The sequence below is a fragment of the Eubalaena glacialis genome, chromosome 10 (genome assembly GCF_028564815.1).
Source record: "Eubalaena glacialis isolate mEubGla1 chromosome 10, mEubGla1.1.hap2.+ XY, whole genome shotgun sequence".
Lineage (NCBI taxonomy): Eukaryota > Metazoa > Chordata > Mammalia > Artiodactyla > Balaenidae > Eubalaena > Eubalaena glacialis.
The window spans coordinates 97,300,308-97,327,089 of NC_083725.1; the positions used below are offsets into that span (position 1 = coordinate 97,300,308).

The following is a 26,782-nucleotide window of genomic DNA, read 5'->3' on the forward strand; positions in this document are numbered from 1 at the left end:
GGGGTGGCGTTTAAAAGAAAGCTAAAAACTCAATAGGAAAAACAAAGCTTGATAGAAAGGAAGAAGAAGTTTTGTTTTAGCTGCTTGCTTGGACTCCCAGTTAGGACTTCCCAATTTCTTTATTTGCTCTTCCATCTTCTCCAGCTTTTTTTGCATGTCTTTTCCCTCATGATTTTGATATGCTGTTCAGTTTGTTGTTTGGCTCTGTGGCGACCTTCGTAAGTGCTCAATCCTTCTCTCCCTGGGTTTTCTGCTCCTCTCCACCCTGTTCTTTCTCTCCTAGGTCCTGCCTCTACTTCAGGGGCCTCTCAGGCCCTGTGTCCTTGTGGCAACCTTGACTCGTTCCTTCTGGTCCCACCCATCTCCTCCTCCTCTTTGGCTCCAGCTGTGTAGCACTCAGCTTAGCACTAAGTGACCTAGGACTCTGCATTTTGCTCTCATCATTTTGTGTTTGGTTATCTCCCCTCCTCCCATCATATTGGAAGCTCCCAGAAGGCCAGTGCTAAGCCACCAGTTTCTGTCTCACGCAGGTGCCTATTGAGGGCCTGATGGCCTGAGTGACGGTCTTATGATGAGGATTTCTGTGTCTTTTTCCTTAGGGGCTTTTGGCTACTTTGAGGTCACGCATGACATTACCAGATACTGCAAGGCGAAGGTGTTTGAGCACGTTGGAAAGAGGACGCCCATTGCAGTTCGCTTCTCCACTGTTGGTAAGTTGGTCTGTTTGCATTACTGGTGTTGCTTAACTCAACCGTGTATCTTCTCTGGGGCATTTATAACTTAATTTCAAGAGAAAACTTACTAGACAATAGAAAACAAGTACTTCTTCAAATGATAGCAAGGTTTTACAGTAGAAAAAATATTTTAACACGTGTAGAAAGTTACTTATAATTCTGTTTGTTGAGGTCTTAGGAAATCATACTTATGCAGAGGCCGCCTCTGCAATTCTGTGACATTTGGAAAGAATTTTTCCTACAAGTGGTTGCATGAAGTGGGAATCTTACTCAGTAGCTATGATAACAGTTGCCCTTTATTGAGAATTAACTCTATGCCATCCACGGTTGGTGCTTTACTGACATTGTTTATAGTCTGTAGATCTACTTTGCAAGGTGGGGTTCTTTCTATTTCAGAGAGAGTAAGTGATTTTTCTCGTGTTACAGAGCTAGTAAGAGTTAGAGCTATCAAACTGCATCTCAGCACACCACAATGCCTGATGAATTCTGTTTCTGCATGAATTTGTGCATTTTAAAATACTGTGAAATGCAAAAGTAAATGAAATTAAGAATAAGAATTTATGTTTTGACTCATTTTCTTAGTATTAACCTCATAATTTTGACACTCACTTATTCTCTTTGTTCACTACCTTAATCTTCATAATTATTCTCTTCCCTTAATTTAAATTTTAATTACCTGTTTGAACAAAGCTATCTTTTTATGTTAAGCGGATAATCTTTTCAGCTGTTGTTACATACACTCTCTCATTTCTCTCAGTTAATTCTTTTGTTTACTTTTTAGTCTGAGTTAGCTGGTGGGTAGTAGAACTAATAACCCAGGCACTTAAATACCTAATTTACTTCTAGAAAATGAATTGGAAAGGATAGATCCCAGTGTTTCTTTATGACTTTAGGCTTCTTGGATGCAAAGTACTCTTGTGGAGGCTTCATTTTTCTCGTTTGAATCTTCTAGCTGGAGAATCGGGCTCAGCTGACACAGTTCGTGACCCTCGAGGGTTTGCAGTGAAATTTTACACGGAGGATGGTAATTGGGATCTTGTTGGAAATAACACCCCCATTTTCTTCATCAGGGATGCCATATTGGTAGGTGATGAAGTATTTTGCACTCTGCAGATATTTGTTGATTTAAATTGATTTCAAATACTCTGTATAGATTGGCATTTGAGGAAAAGCCCTGGGAAAAGCAGAAAGAAGAGAATTTGGATTGGCTAGATTGCCTTTTTAAAATTTTTTTCTGTATTTAGTATCTTTTTATAAGGTCAGATAACAACAATTATCATTGGTCTTAGTTTGGCACTTCGGGATTCACTGACATTATGGGAATAGTCCAGTTTTCCTTGCAGAGCTTGGAAGATGAATAAAAAGAGGCAATTTGCCCTAGAAACATGTAGAGGGCAAATTTCATTTTAGGGTTTTGCAGCTTAAAATTCTAGGATTACATTGTTCAAAATTATAATCTGTAAATCTAGCGTTAAGCAATGTATAAGACACCATAATTCCTGTAAACTTAATTTTTGGATTTTTTTCTCTCTTTTTCCATTTAGTTTCCATCCTTTATCCACAGCCAAAAGAGAAACCCTCAAACGCACTTAAAGGATCCGGACATGGTCTGGGACTTCTGGAGCCTGCGTCCTGAGTCTCTACATCAGGTGGGAACACCTCTTTTTTCACTATATTATATCACCTGATATGGAACTGTTAATTATGCCTCATACATTTTTCTCCAGTTTTGGCTATTTTATTGGAATTGGTTTTTGACTTTCTTTTTGGGAGGCTTCCTCAGATTTCTTGATCCTTGAAGAGTTTTATAATGATTGATTTTCTTAACCTTTCCCCATTCATAGACCTTATGTGATTCTAGAATCATTATCAATTGATATTTAGCAATATTAAGGATTAAAGTTTCTAGTAGGAAGTAAAGTTCTTTGTATTAGGGAAATGAGAGGAAAGTAGTACCAAACAAATTTTCTATTAAATTAAAATTTGAATAACAAGTTAGGCTAGTTTTCAGATTTGTTTTAACGTTTCTTTATAGAATTTTGAGCCATGAGGTTAATGATTTATATATCATTCTGCTTTAAAATTCTTCTGTTTGTCATTTTTTACAAATGATAACCCTTCCTGTGGGCACTTGGCTAGTATGTTCCATGTCATTAGGAGATTTTTATGGAAACTTAGGAATGTCTTAAAAATATAAGATGTTTTGATTTAAACTGAAAAATTTTACACTTTACTTTTCTGTTCCTTAGGTTTCCTTCCTGTTCAGTGATCGAGGGATCCCAGATGGACACAGGCACATGAATGGATATGGATCGCATACTTTCAAACTGGTTGATGCAAATGGAAAGGCTGTTTACTGCAAATTCCATTATAAGGTACATGTTGCCTTTGGGCAGTGCGGTCAAATGCTCCCTCCACCCACGTATCCTTACTTCTTCTGAGGATTGGGCAAGAATCAAGGCCTCCCCCACGTTAGCCTTACCTCTCCCCTCAAGGATGACAAGTATTGATCTGGTTGAGTAGGACCATGACTATTTTGTTGACCACAGCTTGAGTGAGTAGACTCACGCTGCCCAATTAGAAGAACTATGTGTAGTGTCTCTTTGGTCTCTTCATGTGGCTGGAGGGTAATAGCACACAGCTACTGTCAGCAATCAAGCTTTCTTCTTCTGGACCCTGGGAGCTCTGCCATAAATATTTGGGAAAATGCTCATTTTGTGCTTGCTCTCTGGTTTAATATTTCTGGTGCTGGCAGGTGCACATTTATATTATTTTCTCTCTGGAGAAGGAAGATCTAAGGTTTTAGATCAAAGGTAAAGAGATAGGGCTTCCCTGGTGGTGCAGTGGTTAAGAATCCGCCTGCCAATGCAGGGGACACGGGTTCGAGCCCTGGCCCGGGAAGATCCCACAGGCCGCGGAGCAACTAAGCCCGTGCGCCACCACTACTGAGCCTAAGCTCTAGAGCCCACAAGCCACAACTACTGAGCCCACGTGCCACAACTACTGAAGCCTGCATGCCTAGAGCCCGTGCTCTGCAACAAGAGAAGCCATGACAATGAGAAGCCTGCGTGCCCCAACGAAGAGTAGCCCCCGCTCACCGCAACTAGAGAAAGCCCGTGCACAGCAACGAAGACCCAAGGCAGCCAAAAATAAATAAATTAAATAAATAAATAAATTTATTAAAAAAAAAAAAAAGAGATAATACAGGTCTCCAAGCTAGGTAAAAGGAAATTCCTACCTGGTTTAGCCTAGAGTTCTTTGTTGGAGTTTAGAGTCAAGTGTTAGCAAACAGTAAAGTGTTATATTGCTTTGCCTTTCCTAGCCCTGAGTACATTGTTCTGAGCATATATAGTTTTGGGGTCCAGGAGGGGATTAAGACAGAATTGGGGCATTTCTATCTGTAATACCAATCTCACTCTCATTTTCAACATCCGATGCTATCTTTCCAAAAACATTTCTCCCAACTTTTTAATTCATCCATCCATTTTTTTTTTAAAAGAACTGTATTTTTTTTTATATAAATTTTTTTTCTAATTTATTTTATTTTTGGCTGCGTTGGGTCTTCATTGCTGCGCGTGCTTTCTCTAGTTGCGGCGAGCGGGGGCTACTCTTCGTTGCGGTGCATGGGCTTCTCATCTTGTTGTGGAACATGGGCTCTAGGCACGCGGGCTTCAGTAGTTGTGGCACATGGGCTCAGTAGCTGTGGCTCGCGGGCTCTAGAGCACAGGCTCAGTAGTTGTGGCACACAGGCTTAGTTGCTCCGCGGCCTGTGGGGTCTTCCTGGACCAGGGATCGAACCTGTGTCCCCTGCATTGGCAGGTGGATTCTTAACCACTGCGCCACCAGGGGAAGTCCCATCCATCCATTTTTAAGGATTTATTGAGGATATATTATGAACAAGGCACACAGAAAAATCAGTTACAAATGTCAGAAAACAAAAATTCTGTTTTTTTTCTTTCATAATTGAGATTTTATTGGTTGTTTTGAGGATCAGTACACAGACATTTCAATTTGTACACAGTTCTTAACATATGTACAAAAAAATCTACAAAAATCATGTAGTTGTGATTCTTTTCTAAACAAAATCACAACTACACAGAGTCACTTGTTTCAGTGACTTTCCAGCTTAAAATTTGGAGGCAAATTTCCCTTAACGGAATTTCAAGTACCAATATCTTCCAACGTTGATATGCTGTTACATCGTAAGTCCCGCTAAGTCAGAATTTAATATCATATATACACTACGTACTTGAATTTTCAATTGTTCATAGCATGTTAACAAAGTTACTAGGAAAACTTGACTACCACGACCAAAGATGTTACAGAGTACATAAAATTCTGACCAGGAGAGCCAAGATCAAGGAGTGGTTTGCTTTAGGAAACAATTCTACCAAAAACAACGTGGGAAGAGACGTAATTTAAAGTGTTCAAGACATTAAATGCACAACTGACTCCAAATTGCCATTTAGTATGCTTTGTATTATAGGATATAAAAGCTATCCCCATTTATGGAATGTTAAGCTGACACCCGAGACAATCAAAGCCTCCCATATTCAATATCCCACTATTTTCTGGTTGTACCAAAAAATAAACAACCAGCAAATGATTTCACCTCTTAAAAAAAAGCATTTACACTTAAAAAATGGGATGAGGTGGGATTTCCTCCTTCTTAAAACTGTTTCTAGAGCTACTAAAAAACTTGGATTTACAAAATAGTTGATAAAAATATTCCTCTGGATTGTACAAGAAGGGAAACAGGGACCACTGATAGGACCGGGTGTGTGATATTAATCAGACTTGGCTTCTTTCTCTCCTGCTTCATCAGAGGCTGGGCTCTCCTCGTTTTTAGTTTCTCCGTTTTCTGCAGGTAAATCATCTTTAGTCTCTTGGTTAGCCACTTTGGCCTGTTTTCCCTTTGCTCCCCTTTTGCTCCCTTTCCCTCTTCACTTTTTGTCTGAAGATTTATCCTTTCCTGCTGGCTTTTTGGGCTTCTTTCCACTTTTGCAGGAGCGGGTTTAGCTGACAACCTTGCACATCTCCTCTTGGGCTCCTCATTCCCCGACCCGTCTGCAGAGCTGACCTTCCTCTTGGGCATCATGGCATCAGTGGGGGGTTGGAGGGGTGTGCTGGGCTGCTTGGCTGCTGCTTTCCTTCCGCCCCAAATTTCTGTTTTTTTCATGTGCTTTCCTACAATCAGATCAGATCAGTTACTTTTGGGGAAGTTTTTGAGAATCTTTTAATTAACTGAGGTGTTTTAAAGGGTTCTCTTAGTATGATCTTGGCATTGGTTAGAATAAGTAATACTGCCAGAGAACTCTAGAAGGTTATTAAAAGTCCTCTGGTTGCCTAAGAACTTGTTTCCAAATACTACTGCTAAAATAAGCAGAGACAGAAGTGGACTCATGACAAGTATAGGCTCCCTCTTAATGATATCCCAAAGACCTATTTTCTTCGATCCTGTTTTAATTGTTATCTGAACAACTTATGTGGGTATATCAGACAGGAAAACTGTCATCCATCTTTATACTTATGACTTGGATCTATAATCTTTGGCAAGGAACAGTTGCAGGAAACAGTTGACCCATTGGCTTGTAATTGCCAAAAGGAGCAGCATAGTGTCACTTAGAGCAGAACTAAATGATTGTATCTCAGACAGCTAGCATGTTGTGGCTTTGTAGTTAGAATAGTCTGAACTCAAATCTTCCCTCTTCTAGATAACTGTGACTTGGCATATTATTAAAAGTTCTCTGAGCTCCGGTTCTGTCACAGTAAAATTGGGTAATAGTCCCAGCTGTCAATCGTCCTGGAAAGATTGGATTGCTTATGGGTCTGTTCAGCAGAGGGCTCTGAGGTAGCATGAGATCTACATAGATTCATCAATCTGGATTATTCTGACCTAAGATTATTCTTTTCTAAACCCAGGGGATTCAGTTAAAATCAGAAAGGCATTGAAATATTATTGCACAATTTACCGTATTAGCTGGGTGATCTGCAGATGGTGACTTCCATTTTCTAATCCTGAAGATCTAATAGTAAGAAGAGTTTAAACCTTCCCACTGGCTAGAGAGAGTTGGGATTTCTGTGGTAGAAATAGACCAGCCTTCCAGAGTTGACTTGCTAAAGAAATATTTCCATGGTGCCTGACTTGTTGGGGATCTTTCAGAATAAGACACCGGTGGGAACTCTATTGAAGAGCAGGATGGGATGATAATAGGAGCACTTGTGAAAGTGACTTAACTTCTTTGGGTCTTAATGGCTTGTTTAGAAAGTCAGAATACTAATTTTGGTTGCTCATAGTCAGAGAACTGCTTTAGAGCGGCTGTACTGAAGTTCTTTTCAGCTCTATAAACTGTGATTCTGTGATTTCTTAAAAAAAAGAAAAAAGGAAGACAGGTGGGGTGGAGGGATACTAGCTCAGCACAATCTCAGTAACTGACTTGAGCTATTATAAAACAGGGAATTTAAAAAATTACTTCACGCAAACAAAAGGGAAAGTCCTTTAATTTCATTAATCATTTGCTTATTTTTAAAATATATTTTGGACTTCCCTGGTGGCACAGTGGTTAAGAATCTGCCTGCCAGTGCAGGGGACATGGGTTCGATCCCTGGTCCGGGAAGATCTCACATGCCACAGAGCAACTAAGCCCGTGCGCCACAACTACTGAGCCTGTGCTCTAGAGCCCGTGAGCCACAGCTACTGAGCCTGCGCATTAGAGTCTACACGCCACAACTACTGAGCCCACGTGCCACAATTACTGAAGCCCGCGTGCCCTAGAGCCTTTGAACCACAACTACTGAGCCCGTGTGCTACAACTACTGAAGCCCGGGCACCTAAAGCCTATGCTCCGCAACAAGAGAAGCCACTGCAACGAGAAGCCTGCACACCGCAACAAAGAGTAGCTCCCACTCGACGCAACTAGAGAAAGCCTGCGTGCAGCAACGAAGACCCAACAGAGCCAAAAAAAAAAAGAAAATTATATTTTGATTTTTTTTTCTGATCTGAAAATAGCATGAGTATAAAAATTCAAATAATACCCACTCTGGAAAACAGTTTTGAAATTCCTCAAGAATTTAAATATAGAATTACCATATGACCCAACAATTCCATTTTAAGATATGTCCTCAAAGAAATCCACTGAATTGGACACTTTAAAATGGTTAAAAGATAAATTTGATGTTATGTATATTTTATAGCAAAAATTGTTTTAGCTTGTCTGAAGGCAGTAATGTAGCATTCTCTATGAGTGAAAAATTGAAAATAAACTATGTGTCAACAATTTTAAAAATTCAAATAATATAGAATACATAAAGGGAAAGAAAGACTAATTTTAAATATAAAATGTGTAGACAGATTCCCTGGACATTGAAAAGAATCAGGATAATCAAGTAGAATTTCTTACTGATAAATTCATACTTGTATCAGATTTGAACAGTAGGATTACTGTTAGAAGGAAAATCCAGTCTTTTGTTAGTGTTACTCATAATCCTTCAATGAATTATTGATTAAAGTTCAATAATTTTGCCAATAAGTTTCAGTTTGAGCTTCTTTCTTTCATTCTGTAGACTGACCAGGGCATCAAAAACCTTTCTGTTGAAGATGCAGCAAGACTTGCCCATGAAGATCCTGACTATGGCCTCCGGGATCTTTTTAATGCCATTGCCACAGGCAACTACCCCTCCTGGACTTTTTACATCCAGGTCATGACATTTAACCAGGCAGAAACTTTCCCATTTAATCCATTTGATATTACCAAGGTGAGTCAGTTAACAACTAAACTGTTTTCTTTTTTAAGTATCTTTGCAACTAATTAAAAAAAATTATAGTCAAGTATTCGTAAGTTGTATACAAAACACAGTGGTACCACTTAAGAGTTTCCTAGCCTGTGAAGGAGGGCTCACAAGCATTTCCCTTCCAGTTCCTGTTTGATGAGTTTACTAAGTTCATCTGGGTGGCCTGATATATTGTTATTAGCAGGGAACAAATTTTGATGAGCTGATGTACTTTTGCCCGGGGAAAGACTCAGTGTTTACTGTTTACTGTTGTGAAAGATTCAACCAATGCACTCACCTTAAGTTCTTATCATTTTATTGGATTCAAAAATGTTATTTTCACTTATCATCATTGGCTTCATTGTATTTGAAAGCTGATATTTTTATGGGTACTTTAATTTCCTTCTGTTGGTTGTCTGGTAATTGTGAATATGGCATTATTTTTTAGGTTTGGCCTCACAATGACTACCCTCTTATCCCAGTTGGTAAACTGGTCTTAAACCGGAATCCAGTTAATTACTTTGCTGAGGTTGAACAGTTGGCTTTTGACCCAAGCAACATGCCGCCCGGCATTGAGCCCAGCCCTGACAAAATGCTTCAGGTAAACCTGGTGGACTGAGAGGTTCTGAGGCAGGAATGTGTGCGCACACGCACACGTGTGCACGCAGAGTGTAATTTGGCATGACCTTTATATGAAGAATTAACTAGAACATCACTTAAACTTTTGTCTGGGTCCTTAGTTCCTGTGGGACTGACTGAAACATCCTTAAATGAGCATTACAGTATAAAACAAATTTCATTGTAGGTCCCTCAATATGGTAAGACTTTGACATTTAGGCTCTTAATTTAAAAGAAGTTATAGTAGAAATACCTTAGGTATTTGTGGGGTAAAATATTCTTTTTCAATCTGTAATCAATGGGATGGAGGAATATCACTAATTGATTATAACACTTGGTCAGCATAACTTTATTCATTTTCTCTTCTGTGGTGATGCTTGAATTTTGCCACATGTAGGAAGAGACCCAGAGATGATTTTTACAAACTCAATTTATGTTTCCATTGATTAAAGGCAGTGGGTTAATTTAACCATTTGTTTTGGTAATGTTCCTAGGCATTCAGTATTTTTTCACCACTCACCAGTATGCTTTTTCAAGAGTACAAAGAGAGAAAAACTCTTATTTGGATCAGAAATTAATAGGAAAATAACTGGCTTAATAATTATTGAGTAAATCAATCTTCCATGTTCTTGGACCATGACCATGATACAAAGTTTAAAGTTTATACCCTAGATCAGAACACAGTGACTGACAGCTGTTTCTTATGTAAGTGTCTGATTCCAGTTCAGGTGTCACTCTCCATGGAAGCAAGCTAAGTTTCCTTTGTTTTTTAAATAATAACTTTTTGCTTTGACATTGGGAACATTTGAACCTTTTATAGAAAGTAAGTTTATATTAGTTTTTAGTTTACTATAAATTGAATACCTATCTATTGATAGACTGTCCTGGCTACTAAAATAGGAGACCATACAGTAGGGAAGGACTGTTGTACTTATTTAGCCATTTGGTGACCAGTGAGGAATTGTCCAAGATTTTTTGAGTAGGTATGTAATAGAATCTGCATGGGACCTTAGGAGGAGTCTTTCGGCAGGAACATGTAGGATTTCGTTGGAGGAGGGATTGGAAGTGGAGAGCCGGTTCGGAGGGCTTGGAAAATTACCCTGATGAGACTAGTTGTACAGTAACGACCAGTGTTCTCAGTTGCCTTTCAACAAGGTCAGATTATTAACTTTTAAAACTTTGGGATCCAAAGTGTAAGCCAGACCATGGTGAAAAGCAGGCAGTAATATAACGCAAGTCACAGAGACTGTCCCCTGAGTACCCTGTGATGCAGGTGCAGCCTTTCTTCACTCCCACACTGTGCAGTTCACTGGGAGAGGAGAAGTTGGCCTGACTGATTGAGTGGGAGAGCTTTGCTCTGCTTTCTCACCCAGGCCCAGCAAGGAGCTTGGGCACAGGGCCTTGGGTAAGGCCTCCATTCAAGTTGGGGTCAGGGTATGGCCTTGCTGTGCCCATTTCGCAGACTTAACTTTGAAGGTCTCCACCTGCAGGTGGGGTAGTGATGCCTTATAAACCTAAGGTAACACAAGACCAAAATTACATGATGAGGCTATATCCAGGAGCTGCTCTTGGCTCAACTGTATCTTCTGTCCTGTTGGTGAAGTTAGAGCACACCTTAGTCTGTTTTGGGTAAAAGGAGGCAACCAGCTTCCAAAGTGTAGGTGGTCTTGGGCACGGCTGCATGACCAGTCATCTGAATATTGCCTTAGGGGCTATCTGAAATGATTATGGGAGGCAGGGTCGCTCAGCCCAGAGCAAATTATTGAGAGAATGGCGAGACTGGATTGAGCACGTTGGCCTCAGTGATTTGGTACAAGATAATCACATCGGTTGTCCTGTTCAACTTGGTTTGTATTTTGACCCATAGAATTAGGGACATAAGAATACTTGTTCAGATTCAAGGGCAATAATGAAGGCAATGAAAGAAAACTACTACTACTCTCTCTGCTTATGTAGTAGGGCTTTGAATAATGGGAATATTTAAATAATTGGATACTAAGATTGACGTGGAGTTAATCATAAAGCTTTTTGTTTCAACACTAACTAAAAGAAATTACAAAACCTCCTGCCTTGGTAAATATGTGTGAGGCAAAACCTCCTGCCTTGGTAAATATGTGTGAGGCAAAACCTCCTGCCTTGGTAAATATGTAATTTAATCTTTGATTCAGGACCTTGTGGCATCGTTTCGCACTGTGGCTTTCTTTGTGTAGTATTTTGTTTATATCTAGGTAGTCTCAGAGCTCAAAGTGTATCTGACATAAACCAGAATGCAACATGGGAGGTGCTTTTTTTGGAAAAATTTCCCGTACAATTGGTTTTGTGGAAATCTTCTTTTTGTTAAGAGCAAATGGTTAACCCCACCCCTAGAGTGAGAGAGTGGGGAGGAGTGGAATTAGTTCATGATTCCAGTTAGTTGGGTTCTAGCAAATTTATTTCACAATGTAATGTGTCCTTGGGAATAGGGAATAATTCAAGCCTGGGCACTAACTTGTTACTTGAGGAAAAAAGGAGTTATGACCTAGAACAGATGTGAAGATTTGTGGCTGTTTGGCCCCGAGGGGTGGAAGACTAAGGACCATTCAGTTAGGGAGAACTCATTTCATGAGAGAGAAGAGACTTTGCTCTTTACTGGGGGGACAGGCAGGGCTTTGTGATGCTTTGTGCTTGAAACTTTACAGTGAAGTTCACGGGGCACTCCTCTCTCGTATGTTACTGCACACCGTCAACGTCTGTTTCATTTATAACTGCAGGGCCGCCTTTTTGCCTATCCTGACACTCACCGCCACCGCCTGGGACCCAACTATCTTCAGATACCTGTGAACTGTCCCTTCCGAGCTCGAGTGGCCAGCTACCAACGTGACGGCCCCATGTGCGTGCTGGACAATCAGGGTAGGCCTGGGGCCGTGGCTCACCCCGCGGGTGCGGAGGGCACTGCTGGGCAGGGCGCGGGAGGCCCTGCCAGCCCAGGGGTCGTCAGGCTGCCCCGGGCACCTGCTGGTCTGTGGAGGCCCCGCAGCCGCTCCTGCCAACCACCTATTTGTTGCCCAGCAATGAAGGTTTAAACTGCCTGAGGACTCTCCATACTTTCATCTATTTTATATATTTTATTGAGAGTTCCCACCTCAGATTTTACTTGCTGTCCATCTGACTGTGAAAGGCAGGGAGAAAGGTTTTTCCACACTGGCTGGATGATACCCTTATCATCCAATTTAGGGAGCAGGTTTGTTTTTTTTTTTTTTTCTTTTTTTTTTTTTAACATCTTTATTGGAGTATAATTGCTTTACAATGGTGTGTTAGTTTCTGCTTTATAACAAAGTGAATCAGCTATACATATACATATGTTCCCATATCTCTTCCCTCTTGCGTCTCCCTCCCTCCCACCCTCCCTATCCCACCCCTCTAGGTGGTCACAAAGCACCGAGCTGATCTCCCTGTGCTATGCGGCTGCTTCCCACTAGCTATCTATTTTACTTTTGGTAGTGTATATATGTCCATGCCACTCTCTCGGGAGCAGGTTTTAAAGACTCTTCACAAAGTGGACGATTCCTCAAATCACTCTTAAGTCACCAGGACTTAGCCTCTTGGAAATGCAAAAGCCAAGAGTTCATGCCTTTTGTTTCTCCTCGCCTTTTGCTTGGGCCGTGGAGGAACGTGGTGGGCAAGGGAGGTTAGAATGGGGAGACGGGGTAAATCAAGGGATTCTCCTCCATCTTTTGTTGATTCAGGTAAGCTGGTGAGATGAGACTCCACTGCATTTTGGTTTTTGGAGCTCATTTACCAAATTTATGATTTTTTTTTTTTTTCTTTGAGCTACTCTTTTTGCTGCCATGTTCCAACAGCCTCTTCTGATTACTTATTCTAATTAGAGAATGTGTGATTAATGTTTTTTTCCTTTTAATATTCAACAATTTAATATAGATCTTAGTTTTCTTTTTTTATTTTCCTGTTTAGGACACATGATCCCTTCAGAAATTTTACTGATGATTTATATTTATAGCCATAGATGTCTATATTCTAACAAAGTTTATTTTTCTATGCTAAAAATAATACATGTACCTTAAAGGAAATTGGGAAAATATAAGGGAAAGAAGAGACGAAAGAAGAAAAACCCATATATAGTCACAATATCCAAAGGCCAGAACTGTTGCATTTTGCTGTATTTCTTTCCAGTCTTTTCTGTGAATACTTGTTATACATTTAAGATTAGTTTGTACATATAATTTTGTGCCTTGCATTTTGTTACCATTATCATTAAGCCTTTTCCAAGTATTTAACAAGTTTACACGCTCACTGAATGATTGTATTGGGTGGTTGCCATATTTCTGCTCTTTGAGGTTTACAAAGGTATGGAGCATGTTATTGCCCAAAGTAACTGATACTTCTGTGTCTGTCTTCTGCGTTTTTATTCTAAAGTGATTTTTTTCATTAATCTCCCTCGGTCCTTTCATTATTGAGACTGGCTGTATCAGAGCAGTTCATGTGTATTTTGGAACGTCATTAATAAGTAAATGCTTTGTGTTTACCATTCTTGTTTACTATTATAGTGGCATACGTATGAAAAAAACTACTTTGACACACCTTTTGCCTAATTTTAAAAGTAGAACATTTGGGCTGTGCCCTTGCAGTTTGATGAAAGAGCTTAATTGTTCCCAGTAGTCAATGACTTGAAGACAGCTGCGACTTTGAGTAAAGGTAGAGATAATTTGGAAATCAAATTTTAAAATTACTCAATTGGCACATTTCAAAGAGCTAATCCTTAGTGCAGAAAACCACTGTGATGGCTCGTTATTGGAGCACTTTGCTTTTCACATGGACGTGGCTGAGCTGGAATGAATTTCTTAGGTTGATAACTGGGGTCCATGGTAGTAGGGCGCCCCCTCTCTTCCTACATGCATTTGGCTCCTTCGTCAATGTGATGTACAGGCATCTCCTGCTTATCCACCCAGAATAATCTATTCTGGCAGTGAGCTGGGTAAAATTCTAATCCCGACAGGTTTGTTCAAACCACTTACTATGCTTCCAGGCCATCCTTTCTGTTTAGGCAGCACGTACTCAGATAATGCAAGCTTCTGCTAACATCAGCCAAAGCAGAGTATAGTTGGGAAAATGAACATGCCAAAAGGAAAAAAAAAGCCTCATAACTTATTCCAGAAATCTTAATAAATGTTTTGATCGCATTTGTCATTATTTTTCCTAAGTCCAGATGAATGAGTGCTGACATACTAGAAATATCAAATTTTAGAAAAATATGTTAAAAATTTATCTGTAGAGAGAAGTGAAAGTGAAACTAGAACTGAATAAAGTCTTGGTCAATAGGAAAGATAGATATCCTGAGAATCTTAAAACACCATTAAGAAATAAATAGTGAAGTAGAATCCTATGATAGGAATGTAGTATGTGCTGGAATGGAGAAGGCAAAAATCCCAGATCCCGGATCCACCACTGACCACCACGTCACCCTGCAGCACTCAGTGAGCATCTCAGGGCTTGGTTCATTTGTCTGGCGATTGAAGGAGCAGAGCTGGAGCAGAGCTAGAACTTGGAGTTGCTCCCAAGAATTCTGTGATTCAGTTTTTGAACTGAGCCCAAGCCCCAGTGAAACCCTCCAATCTGAAATATGTCTTTGAGTCTCATCTTCTGTGGGGGCCAAACCAAGCTCATATAAATATATTCGTACCGGAAGGCATCAGGAGATTATAGAGATGCGGCCGTCTGAAGTGTTCAAAGGGAATTTGAGATCTCTTCATTAAGACGCAGAGTGAGACAGCCACGCAAGCGTTTGGCGGATGGCATATTCTCTAAGAATCCAAGTACTGCCTGTAGCTAAATATGGGGTGTTAAAAATCATATGTGCATGGCATGTATATGTGTGTGTATACACGTATGTATAAATATAATTGTCACTTGAATTGATTTCTTATTTTGTTGACTGTTTGTAGACTTCCTTCATTTTTCATCTCCCCAAGTGAGTCTGTGTGGTTTTCTGTTAAAGGTGGAGCTCCAAATTATTACCCCAACAGCTTTGGTGCTCCGGAGCAGCAGCCTTCTGCCCTGGAACATAGGACCCACTGTTCTGGGGATGTGCAGCGCTTCAACAGTGCCAACGATGATAATGTCACTCAGGTAATGGCTCCTTTGTCTGCTGTGCGAGTTGCTTGCTTATTCTCCTTGTCAATGTCTGCATATATTCCCCCTTTTAAAGTGTCTCATATGTCTTAAATTGAATTCAGGGACCACATCTCTATTCATAAATCAGTGCCTGTATTAAATGGAGTTGAACAGTTGTGTTACTTTGCCCTTTTAGTACAAGGTATGGAGACTCATTTCAGTTCCTCCAAATTTTATTGACGGGATGTAAGTGGGAGCCATTGGGGAAGCAGTGATCTCGTGGAAATCCAAGAAATGGGCAAGTAAAGCTTAAGTACAGCTGAATCTAAGAATCTGAGAAGGACAGTCCAGATTTAAGGGACTAGAACTGGATTCAAAATAGCACTGGGAGTCCCAGTAGCAAAGGTGTGGGTGTTCCCACTGTAGGGCACCCCATTCATGTGACTCGGCTACTCTCCATCTGTCTGCTGCTGTTCTCCAATACCAATTACTCATTCTTACCATGTCCTTCCCTATTTTTCTCCTCTTTGCCTCATAGCTTGTGTGTGTGTGTTTTTTAATTAATTAATTAATTAATTTTTGGCTGTGTTGGGTCTTCGTTTCTGTGCGAGGGCTTCCTCTAGTCGTGGCAAGCAGGGGCCACTCTTCATCACGGTGCGCGGGCCTCTCACTGTCGCGGCCTCTCTTGTTGCGGAGCACAGGCTCCAGTCGCGCAGGCTCAGCAGCTGTGGCTCACGGGCTCAGTTGCTCCGCGGCATGTGGGATCTTCCCAGACCAGGGCTCGAACCCGTGTCTCCTGCATTGGCAGGCAGATTCTCAACTACTGCGCCACCAGGGAAGCCCATAGCTTGTGTTTTAACATTGCTGTGGTTTTGCTATGACCATGGCCTAACTCTTCTTCTTTATGGCTTCTTTCTCCATGTATTACTTTTTTTTTTTTTGGCCCTTTTTTACTCCTCTCAATACTTCTACAGTCAGATTCTGGAGAGAGGAAATTGGATTGAATGGACTAATGTTTTCACTGTGGGTTGCATCATTGGCCTTTGGCCAGCCTCTAGTTAACTGCCCGGGGTCAAGTGCCCACCCTCTTTCTAATCACCTGTGGCTGCCTGGGGGCTGGTCTTTTCGTAGATGCCATGGAAGAGGCCCTTTGACTGTGAAGAGCAGCCACCTCATTAATGTGCCCAGTGCAACTTATACCACACGTAAGAAAAGGATAAAGTTAAAAAATATAGTTGTCTTAGATCTCTGCTTGGGTAGTTGGTGTTAAACAGTATTTAAATTAGAATGGGACCTATTCTAGCTTTTCAATTTGTAAATGTGTGTTCCCAGTAAAATATACTTAAACACATAAATTAATTCACTGCGAAGATACCGTTATTTGAAAGGCACTTTATGTGTATACATGTATATAAAAAAGAAATTACTTTATTGTACCTTATAAACCATATTTTAGATGAAATTAAATGTCTCCTGAAAACCTTTTATAGTAACTGCCTTATTCTTGGTGATGTAGGTTACCAAGTATCAATATGTTACAATACAATTCCTGCTTCTCATAAAATTTTACCTACCTGAAGTCTATTCCAATGTTAGACTAGCTAATACAACCTCTGTAAAAATTAATTTAGATAATGAGGCTGTTGCTCACACATTAAAATTTACTATATGATCATTCTTATTTTGAGAGATTTTCTTATCACTATATAGAACTCAAGTTTTTAAGCAGTCATGATACTGCTTATATAGCTTCATAGCATAATCCTGTAACTGTAAGAGTCACATGGAATATAAATAAGAAGATCCAGGTTTATACTCTTAAAAATGATTCACTTGGACTTATGCTTCTGGCTTATGACAGATAAGCTTGTATCAGACCTATCCTCTCATGGAGAACATTGCAAAGCTAGATAAAATACAAAAAGGCTGTGGAGAGCTATAAAAGCAGCAAGAATTTGAGGGGCCAAGATTTTGAACAGAAAAGAAGTGCAGAGATATGAGCTTGATATTTGTTCTTCTTTTCTCATGAGGCATTTATTACTTTGTAAGTATTGGCCAAGATGCTGAGCAGAGTTTACAGTGTTTTCATGGGTCTGGAGGGAATAAAAATTGGAGTTCAGGGCCTGCTAAGGAAGAGGGCCTCTAGTTAACATCCCAGGCACTCAGTTGGATCCCTGAAGGGCCATCCTAGAAATAAGGGCAAACCTGACATCAACTTGACTTTACAAAAAATGAGACTCAGTTTTATACCATTTCAATCTCAGACTGGATTAAGGTGATCTCCCTCTATCCTGACTATCTTCCAAAAGCAAACATAAGGCTTTGGAGGAAAATAGAGCCTCAAATTATGTCTGTATTTTTTCATAATGCAAATGCCCAGCATTCAGTAATAAATTATCAGACATACCCAACACGTAAGACCTTATATCTGAAAAGCAAGAGGGGGATAAAAAAAAAAACTGGCAATAGAAACAAACCTACTGAAGATCCAGATAGTGGAATTGTCAGATATAGGTTTTAAAACAACTGCAAATTATATGTTCAGGAAAACAGAAAACAGTTGACAACATGGAAAATTTAATAAGAGAACTTGAATCTGTAAAAAAAAGAATGGAGAGGACTTCCCTGGCAGTCCAGTGGTTAAGACTCCGTGCTTCCACTCAGGGGGCATAGGTTCCATCCCTGATTGGGGAACTAAGATCCTGCATGCCATGCAGTGTGACCAATAAAATAAAATTAAATTAAATTAAAAAGAAAAAGAATTGAATGGACATACTGAACTGGAAAATGCAACAACTAAAATTAAGCATTTAGTAAATGAGTTTAAAAGGAGATTAAACATGGCCGAAGAGAGGATTACTGAATTGGCGAATAGAGCAGTAGATGTTATCAAGACTCATTCATGAAGAGAGAACAAAAGAACTTCTCTTCGTTGTGAGAAACCAATTAGAGATTGAGAAGGCAAACCACAGAGTGGGAAAATATATTTGCAGTTCCTCTAACTAACAAACAACTCATATACAGTACATGTAAAGAACTCCTACAGAGCAATAAGAAAATGACAGACAAATGAATAGAAAAATGGGCAAAAGACTTGAACAGGCACTTCACAAAAGAAAATATCCAAATGACTGAAAAACACACAGAAAGGTAGTTTATCTCACTAGTCATCGGGGATATGCAAAAATAAAACTAAAAAGAGATACCACTACATACACACCAGAATGACTAGACTGAAAAAGACTGTACCAAGTATTGTGAGAATGAGAAACAACTCTAACTCTTACCTGAGTGTAGATTGGTTCAGGTGTTTTGGAGAACTGTTTGTCAATATCCACTAAAGGTAAACATGTACATGTCTTTTGACCTAGTAAGTGCACTCTTACATAGATTCTTAATAGAAATGTGTACATATGAGCAGCAGAAGACATGTACAACACTGTTTATTCATATTGCCCAATGTTCATCAACAAAAGCTTGGATAAATAAACCGTAGTATATTCCCACAGTGTACAACAATGAAAATTAAAGAAGTATTCCAACAAACATTACCATAGATGAACCTTACAAACATGACATTGAGCAAAAGAACAAGAATATAGACTGTATGATTCCATTTGTGTCCATTTGAAAGAGAAGTAAAAAACGTTTATAATATTAGAAGTCAAAAAAATTTGCCCTTGGGGAGGCAGTTGGAGAAAGGGGATAATGACTGGGCGGGGGGGTATGGTAGGGGGATTTCTGAGGTGTGAGTGATGTTCTGTCTTGATCTGGGTGGTTGTGACACATTTGTGTCCACTGAAAAATCCTTGAACTTCACACTTATGTTTAGTACCCTTTACTGTAGGCATGTTACACTTAAAAAGAAAAAAATCATTCTCTAACTTTGTATAGACTAGTAAAAATGTCACTTTTCCTTTTAGAGGAACTTGGTCCTGCTCTTAAAGGTCTGTGGTAAAAGTGTTGGAGTGGGTAAAGCGACTAGAGCCTGTGCTCTGCAATGAGAGAAGCCACCACAATGAGAAGACCCCGTCTCATTTCTCTAGTTGTGGCGAGCGGGGGCCACTCTTCGCTGCGGTGCACAGCCTTCTCATTGTGGTGGCTTCTCTTGTTGCGGAGCACAGGCTCTAGGCGCACGGGCTTCAGTAGTTGTGGCTTGCGGGCTCTAGAGTGCAGGCTCAGGAGTTGAGGCGCACAGGCTTAGTTGCTCTGCGGCATGTGGTATCTTCCCGGACCAGGGCTCGAACCCGTGTCCCCTGCATTGGCAGGCGGATTCTTAACCACTGCACCACCAGGGAAGTCCCTCATATTTAAACTTTGCTCAAATTTTAAAAAATATTATTATAGGGCTTCCCTGGTGGCGCAGTGGTTGAGAATCCGCCTGCCAATGCAGGGGACACGGGTTCGAGCCCTGGTCTGGGAAGATCCCACATGCCACGGAGCAACTAGGCCCGTGAGCCACAATTACTGAGCCTGCGCGTCTGGAGCCTGTGCTCCGCAACAAGAGAGGCCGCGACAGTGAGAGGCCCGCGCACCGCGATGAAGAGTGGCCCCCACCTGCCGCAACTAGAGAAAGCCCTCGCACAGAAACGAAGACCCAACACAGCCATAAATAAATAAATAAATAAATAAAATTAAAAAAAAATTATTTTCTGATATTTGATAACAGAAAAATTATGAATATTTGATATTTTATGAATTTGCTACTTTGGATAATTAGATATTTTTAGACTTTATAAACATTAGTAGGACAGTACATAGAGTAGTGCCTGTTGCGTTATAGGTACATGAGAAATAAGTATTTGCTCAGTGAATGAATGAAAGAAATATAGAATAGAATCATATCCATAACTTAGAAATGGTTAATTTCAGAAATGAGCAGAGGCTGTTAGGACTCATATACTTAATACTAAGCTCTTACTTTTTATTTTAACTTCTAGATAGTCATTTTAGAGGTTAAACCCAATAATCTAAGCAAAATATCACTATTAACATCTGTCTTCTCCAAGAAATCTTGGCTTCTGAATAACTAAAGACCTAATTAATAAATTAGGGTGTTTTCCTCCTCTTTGGTTCTGGGTGAATTGAACAAAGGTTGTATTGTGTTAAGCTTACATTTAACGACAGTTTGCACATTCTGCACTTGTCAGTATTAAGGTGTGGTGGCATTTTTAATTGTAGGCAACACTGCCTTCTATTTATAAGAGATTTATAAGCAGCGACTACAAAGGACATTATTAAAAAGAAGTTATGAGCTATTTATTATCTTCCTGTTTTGCTTAAAATAAAATAAAAAGTGAGGAACTCAACACGTGACAGTTGCAACTATAATTTTAAATTATTCTTAAATTCTAAAACCTTTTTTCATTCTTATTACCAGTGAGAAATCTTGCATCTTCATTTCAAAAGTGGTGTTTGGGTGAGTTTTGTTGGTGATAAAGTGGTTATTTGATTCCCTGCACTCTATTTTCAATGACCAGGTGCGGGCTTTCTATTTGAACGTACTGAATGAAGAGCAGAGGAAACGCCTGTGTGAGAACATTGCCGGCCATCTGAAAGATGCACAACTTTTTATCCAGAAGAAAGCGGTGAGTGATACTTTGTAAGCCGAAGGATGACACCTGCTGGCAGGAGAAGAGAGTGCAGCTGTGTGAGAAAACCCTTCCATGGAAGTGTCATTTCTATTTTACTTGAGCTAAGCTTAAAAAAACTAGTATGAATCCCCAATCAACCTCTGATTCTTTTCTCTCTGTGTTTTACTTCCAGTATATATGCCATATCCATTGATCCTTTACTCTTTGTCCAGTGTATAATAATTTAGTTGAGTTTAGGGTGAATGGTCTCCTATGCTGTTCACTCTGACTGCAGCCAAATTCTGTGTAAGAGAGTAATGTCCAATGTCAAAATGTGGGTCCTGCCACAATTTTGCTTAGACTTTAGATGATAAGAAATACAGATTACATTTTTGTGGTTTGAAGTCTGCCTGACTACTTGATGTTATGATGCCTGACCCTCCTTCAGAAGCAACTAGAAACGTGCACGTTTTCTGGCGTCAGAACTGAGCTGCTTCCAAAGACTCAGGCTGAACTTTCGAGCTGAGGCGCCAGGGTATTTCTGATGGTAGCTCGTTGTGCTGTGTGCTCCGCTGTGGTCTCCCGACCTGCCACAGGGGTTAGCCTCTTGTAAATTTAGGAACCCCGGCTATTTCTTTGTCTCGTGGTTGCTGCTTCTCTGTTCATAGGGGCAGCTGTCTGGGATGTGTTCTAAGGCCCAGAGATACGTACCAGCAGGCTGGGTGCTCTACCTGCAGGCAAGGTTCTATAACTGTGTTTCACCAGGGCGTGTATCAAAGATAACCCTTTAAGTCCCTGGGCGCTAGTACTTCTTGCTGTCTGGAGCAGAGAGCCTGACAGTCACTCTGTGAGATCGGTGGGGCGGGTTTTTTCTCATCTCACTGATAAGAACGAATAAGACCGTTTGTAAGTAGAGAACGGGGCTTGAACCCTTGGCCTTCTCCTCTCACATATGCTGAAGCTGCAAGGTCCCCTGTGGGTTCTTGATGCCCCACCTCAGGATCAGCCCAGGGTCAGGAATTCCTGCTTGAAGTATGCTTAGTTGCCCAGCAGGGGCCAGTGTTTGTACATCTCACTTTAAATTCAGGCAGTGTCTGGACCTGTTTCTTCATGCAAATCGCTATAACTTGTTGCGTTCCTCCGAGGTCAGCTCTTTACCTGCTGTAAATGTAGCTCACCTCATAACGCGTTTTTCTCACGGTACTCTACGAGGTAGATTTAATCATCCCACTTATTTTTCTGGGGAGTGGATATGAACCGTATGAGGTAGATTTAATTATCTCACTGATTTCATGAGGAGTGGGTGCTGAAGCTCAGATGAGTGACTTAGGCAAGGTTGCTCAGGCAGTATATGTCCAGGACGCAAGCCTTCCTCCGTGTTGGTAAATGCTGTGCGGTTCTGCCTCCTGTGGAAGCGTCCGTCCTCCCCTCTGGAGTCGACCCTGTGAGGCGGACTCTGGGGACTGGCGTAGTGAGGGCTAGGCTAATGTTTACATTATTTTCACTTGGTTACAGGTTAAGAACTTCAGCGATGTCCATCCTGACTATGGGGCCCGCATCCAGGCTCTTCTGGACAAATACAACGCTGAGAAACCTAAGGTGAGCCCAGAGCAGCCTGGCTGTGGCAGAGGGGGTGTGTCGTGGATAGGCGTAGCTGGGTTTCTTTTTATGACGATTCTCGTCAGGGACAGCGATTCCATTTCTTAAGCAGCTGTTCAGAATCTCATTTGAGATATAAAGAACTCACCTGGAAAGCACATGCTCCTTGTTTTAGCCCTGAGCAGTATAAGACAGTCTAAGGTGAACAAATTCTGAATGCTTATTTTCATTTGAGCACAGATTAAAGCTAAGATAAATACTGAGTTGCTGCCCAAGTGAGTTAAGTAACCTGCTGGTCTTGGTCTTTTGAAACAGAGCGCGATTCACACCTATGTACATCCCGGGTCTCACTTGGCTGCAAGGGAGAAAGCTAATCTGTGAGGGTCGTCCGTCGCCTATGAAGCAAAGCATAATGTTGACACACGTGCCCACTCATCGCTGGATGGAAGATTCTCCTGCGCTAGACGTGCAAATGCAAGTTAATGTCTGTAAAATGATAATCCAGGTTTCTATAGCAAATAACGTAGTAATGGCTTTTAATGCTATTTTCCTAGGGGTAAATGACCGTTAGAGCTTAACAATCATTTAAAAGAAACGTGTATTTGCTTTTGACAGCTGATTATTTACTTAAAATGACTAGAATGAAAGTTTCTAGCAGAAATATGATTTTATTTGATAAGAAAAAATCTTGGTGAAATTAATATGTTTACATATCATCTCATGGCCTGTTATATAAAAATATGGCTGTAATTATATAAGAAGAAAAGATAAAGATAATCCACTCAGAAATTTAAATTTTTCTAAGTTCCTTATAGGAAGCACAATTTTGTGTCTTTTGAAAATAACTTCAGTACCATCATGGCTTAATGTTTATTCCTGCTTGGGATTGATCAGATTTTTTAAAACTTGGAATTACATTTATGCTAATATAGTATTGATTTTGCAACAGGCTGATCTGTAATTGCTTATCTTTTTACAATAAAATAATCTGTAAATAAAAATAGAAGACTGGTATTTGGTTTCTTTAGGCTCCATATATAACTTGGAATGTCTCAAGACTCTGAATCTGAGTATCATCTGTTATCAGATACTTACCCTTATAATTGAAAATATCAACCTCACAAGGGTAGTATGTTATTTGTTTAAACCAATAGCCTTTAGACATAGCCTCTGAGATACACGGGACCAGAACTTTATTCTATTGGGAAAAAAGCAAATTTCCCAGCTTTGAAAATTGCTTAGATCTCTTGTTCATTAGCTCACTTCTTTATCTAATTATGAGTTTTAATTTAAAAAAATTTTTTTCCGTTTTTTCTTCCCAGTTTTATTGATATATAACTGACATACAGCACTGTATAAATTTGACTCACATACATCATGAAATGATAATCACAATAAGTTTAGTTAATGGGAATGCCCTGGTGGTCCAGTGGTTAGGACCCAGTCCTCTCACTGCCAGGGGCCCAGGTTCGATCCCTGGTTGGGGAGCTAAGATTCCGCAAGCTGCGTGTTGCGGCCAAAAAAAAAAGAAGTAAGTTTAGTTAACATTCATCATCTCATATAGATACTGTACGACATTAAAGAACTAGAAAAAAAAATCTTAGGATTTACTCTTAGGATTTACTCTCTTAACAATTTTCATATATAACACACAGTAGCATTAATGATATTTATTGTACATGACATCTCTAGTACTTATTTATCGTATAACTAGAAGTTTGTACCTTTTGACTGCCTTTCTCCAGTTCCCCTCTCCCCTACCCCCACCTGATAGTAACCACAAATCTGATCTCTTTTTCTTTTTTTTTTTAAAATTAATTAATTAATTTATTTTGGCTGCGTTGAGTCTTCGTTGCTGCATGCGGGCTTTCTCTAGTTGCGGCGAGTGGGGACTACTCTTCGTTGCTGTGTGTGGGCTTCTCATTGCGGTGGCTTCTCTTGTCGCGGAGCATGGGCTCTAGGCGCGCGGGCTTCACTAGTTGTGGCTCGCGGGCTCTAGAGCGCAGGCTCAGTAGCTGTGGCGCACGGGCTTAGGTGATCTGCAGCATGTGGGATCCTTCCGGATCCCCTGCATTGGCAGGTGGATTCTTAACCACTGTGCCACCAGGGAAGTCCCTGATCTCTTTTTCTGAGTTTGCTGATGAAGTATAAATGACCTACAACACGATGTTAGTTCCTGTTACACAACATAGTGATTCAGTATTTGTGTACATTTAAAAATGATCACCACTATAAGTCTGGTTATGATATGTATGATACCATACAACAATATTACATAGTTATTGACTATATTCCCCACACTGTACATTTCATACCTATGACTCATTTATTTTGCAACTGGAAGTTTGTACCTCTTAATCTCCCTCACCTATTTCTTTCCTCCCCCTACCAGCCTCTCCTCTGGCAACTTTGTTATGATTGTTCGTTTTGGTTTTTAGATGCCACATGTAAATGAAATCGTGCAGAATTTGTCTTTCTCTGTCTGACTTATTTCACTTAGCATAATACCCTCTAGGTCCATCTGTGCTGTTGCAGATGGTAAGATGTTATTCTTTTTTATGATTGAGTAATATTCCATTATATATCACATCTTTTTATCCATTCATCTATTGATGGGCACTTAGGTTGTTTCCATATCTTGGCTATTGTAAATAATGCTGCAGTTAACATAGGGGTGTATATATCTTTTTGAATTAGTGTTTTTGTTTTCTTCAGATAAATACACACGAGGAGAATTGCTGGATCATATGGTAGTCTTTTAAAAAAGTTTTGAGGAATCTCCATACTGTTTTCCATAATGGCTGCACCAATTTGCATTCCCACCAACTGCACGAAGGTTCCCTTTTCTCCACATCCTTGACAACACTTGTTATTTGTTGTCTTTTTGACATTAGCCATGCTGACAAGTGTATCTCATTGTGGTTTGGATTTGAATTTCCCTGATAATTAGTGATGTTGAGCATTTTTTCATGTGCCTGTTTGCCATCTGTATGTCTTCTTTGGAAAAATGTCTATTCAGATCCTCTGCTTATTTTTAAATCAAGTTGTTTGTTTTTTTGACGTTGAGCTATGTAAGTTCTTTGTATATTTTGGATATTAACTGCTTATCAGATAGATCGTTTGCAAATATCTTCTCCCATTGAGTAGGGCCTCTTTGTTTTGTTGATAGTTTCCTTAGCTGTGCAAAAACTTTTTAGTTTGATGTAGTCTCATTTTATTTATTATTGTTTTTGTTTCCCTTGCCTGAGGAGACAGATCCAAAAAAATATTACCAAAACCAATATCAAAGAGCTTACTGCCTGTTTTCTTCTAGAAGTTTTATGCTTTCAGGTCTTACATTTAACTCTTTAATCCATTTTGAATTTATTTTTATGCATGGTGTGAGAGAGTAGTCCAGTTTGATTCTTTTGCATGTAGCTGTCCAATTTTCCCAACACCACTTATTGAAGAGGCTGTGTTTTCCCCATTGTATGTTCTTACCTCCTTTGTTGTATATTAACTACCTGGATAGGTGTGGGTTCATTTCTGGGCTTCTATTCTGTTCCATTGATCTATATGTCTGTTTTTGTGACATACTGTTTTGATTACTGTAGCTTCGTAGTGTAGTTTGAAATCAGGGAGCATGGTGCTTCCAGCTTTGTTCTTTCTCAAGATTGTTTTGGCTATTTGGGGTCTTTTGTGTTTCCACACAAATTTTAGAATTATTTGTTCTAGTTCTGTGAAGAATGCCATTGGTATTTTGATAGGGATTCCATTGAATCTATAGGTTGCCTTGGGTAGTATGGTCATTTTAACAATATTAATTCTTCCAATCCATGAATATGGCATATCTTTCCACCTGTTTGTGTTATCTTCAGTTTCTTTCATCAGTGTCTTATAGTTTTCCAAGCACAGGCTTTTTGTCTCCTTAGTTAGATTTATTCCTAGGTATTTTATTCTTTTTGATACAACTGTAAATGGGATAGTTTTCTTAATTTCTCTTTCTGACAGTTTGTTGTTAGTGCATAGAAATGCAACAGATTTCTGAACATTAATTTTGTATCCTGCAATTTTACTGAATTCTTTGTAGTTTTATGATTATGAATTTTTAAAATAGGGCTCAGAACCTCAAGCTTTTTCATTTTTTTTTAACCCGTATTTGCCTATCATGCTTGAAAATCAAGGGGAACACTTTAAAGATGAGTTCTGAATGCTAATTGAAAACTTGTTTTCCTTGAAAATTCTTATTCCCTTCATCTCAGATCTTCAAAACCAGTTTGTGCTTACTCTTAGGAATCAGATCTTGGGCGTCAGGAAGCCATTAGACACTAGTAGATACAAATTCTCAATCTTTTAGCTCAAACTCCTTTACTCTCCTGTCCAAACTCTCCTGCTTAAATT

The 26,782-nt window shown here is 39.8% G+C and overlaps 1 protein-coding gene across 1 annotated transcript in view; it reads left to right on the forward strand.

The window, feature by feature from the left end:
• The window catches only part of CAT (catalase), a 39,634-nt gene extending 16,307 nt beyond the window's left edge, over nt 1–23,327 (forward strand). The window contains exons 3-13 of the mRNA XM_061203227.1: nt 600–710; nt 1,687–1,817; nt 2,279–2,383; nt 2,984–3,109; nt 8,298–8,489; nt 8,953–9,105; nt 11,873–12,011; nt 15,115–15,245; nt 20,711–20,818; nt 22,319–22,402; nt 22,718–23,327. Of these exons, the coding sequence (XP_061059210.1) occupies nt 600–710; nt 1,687–1,817; nt 2,279–2,383; nt 2,984–3,109; nt 8,298–8,489; nt 8,953–9,105; nt 11,873–12,011; nt 15,115–15,245; nt 20,711–20,818; nt 22,319–22,402; nt 22,718–22,783 (1,346 nt within the window). The 3' untranslated portion in view covers nt 22,784–23,327. The remainder of the gene's footprint in view (nt 1–599; nt 711–1,686; nt 1,818–2,278; nt 2,384–2,983; nt 3,110–8,297; nt 8,490–8,952; nt 9,106–11,872; nt 12,012–15,114; nt 15,246–20,710; nt 20,819–22,318; nt 22,403–22,717) is intronic.
• Nucleotides 23,328–26,782: the final 3,455 nt, after the last annotated feature.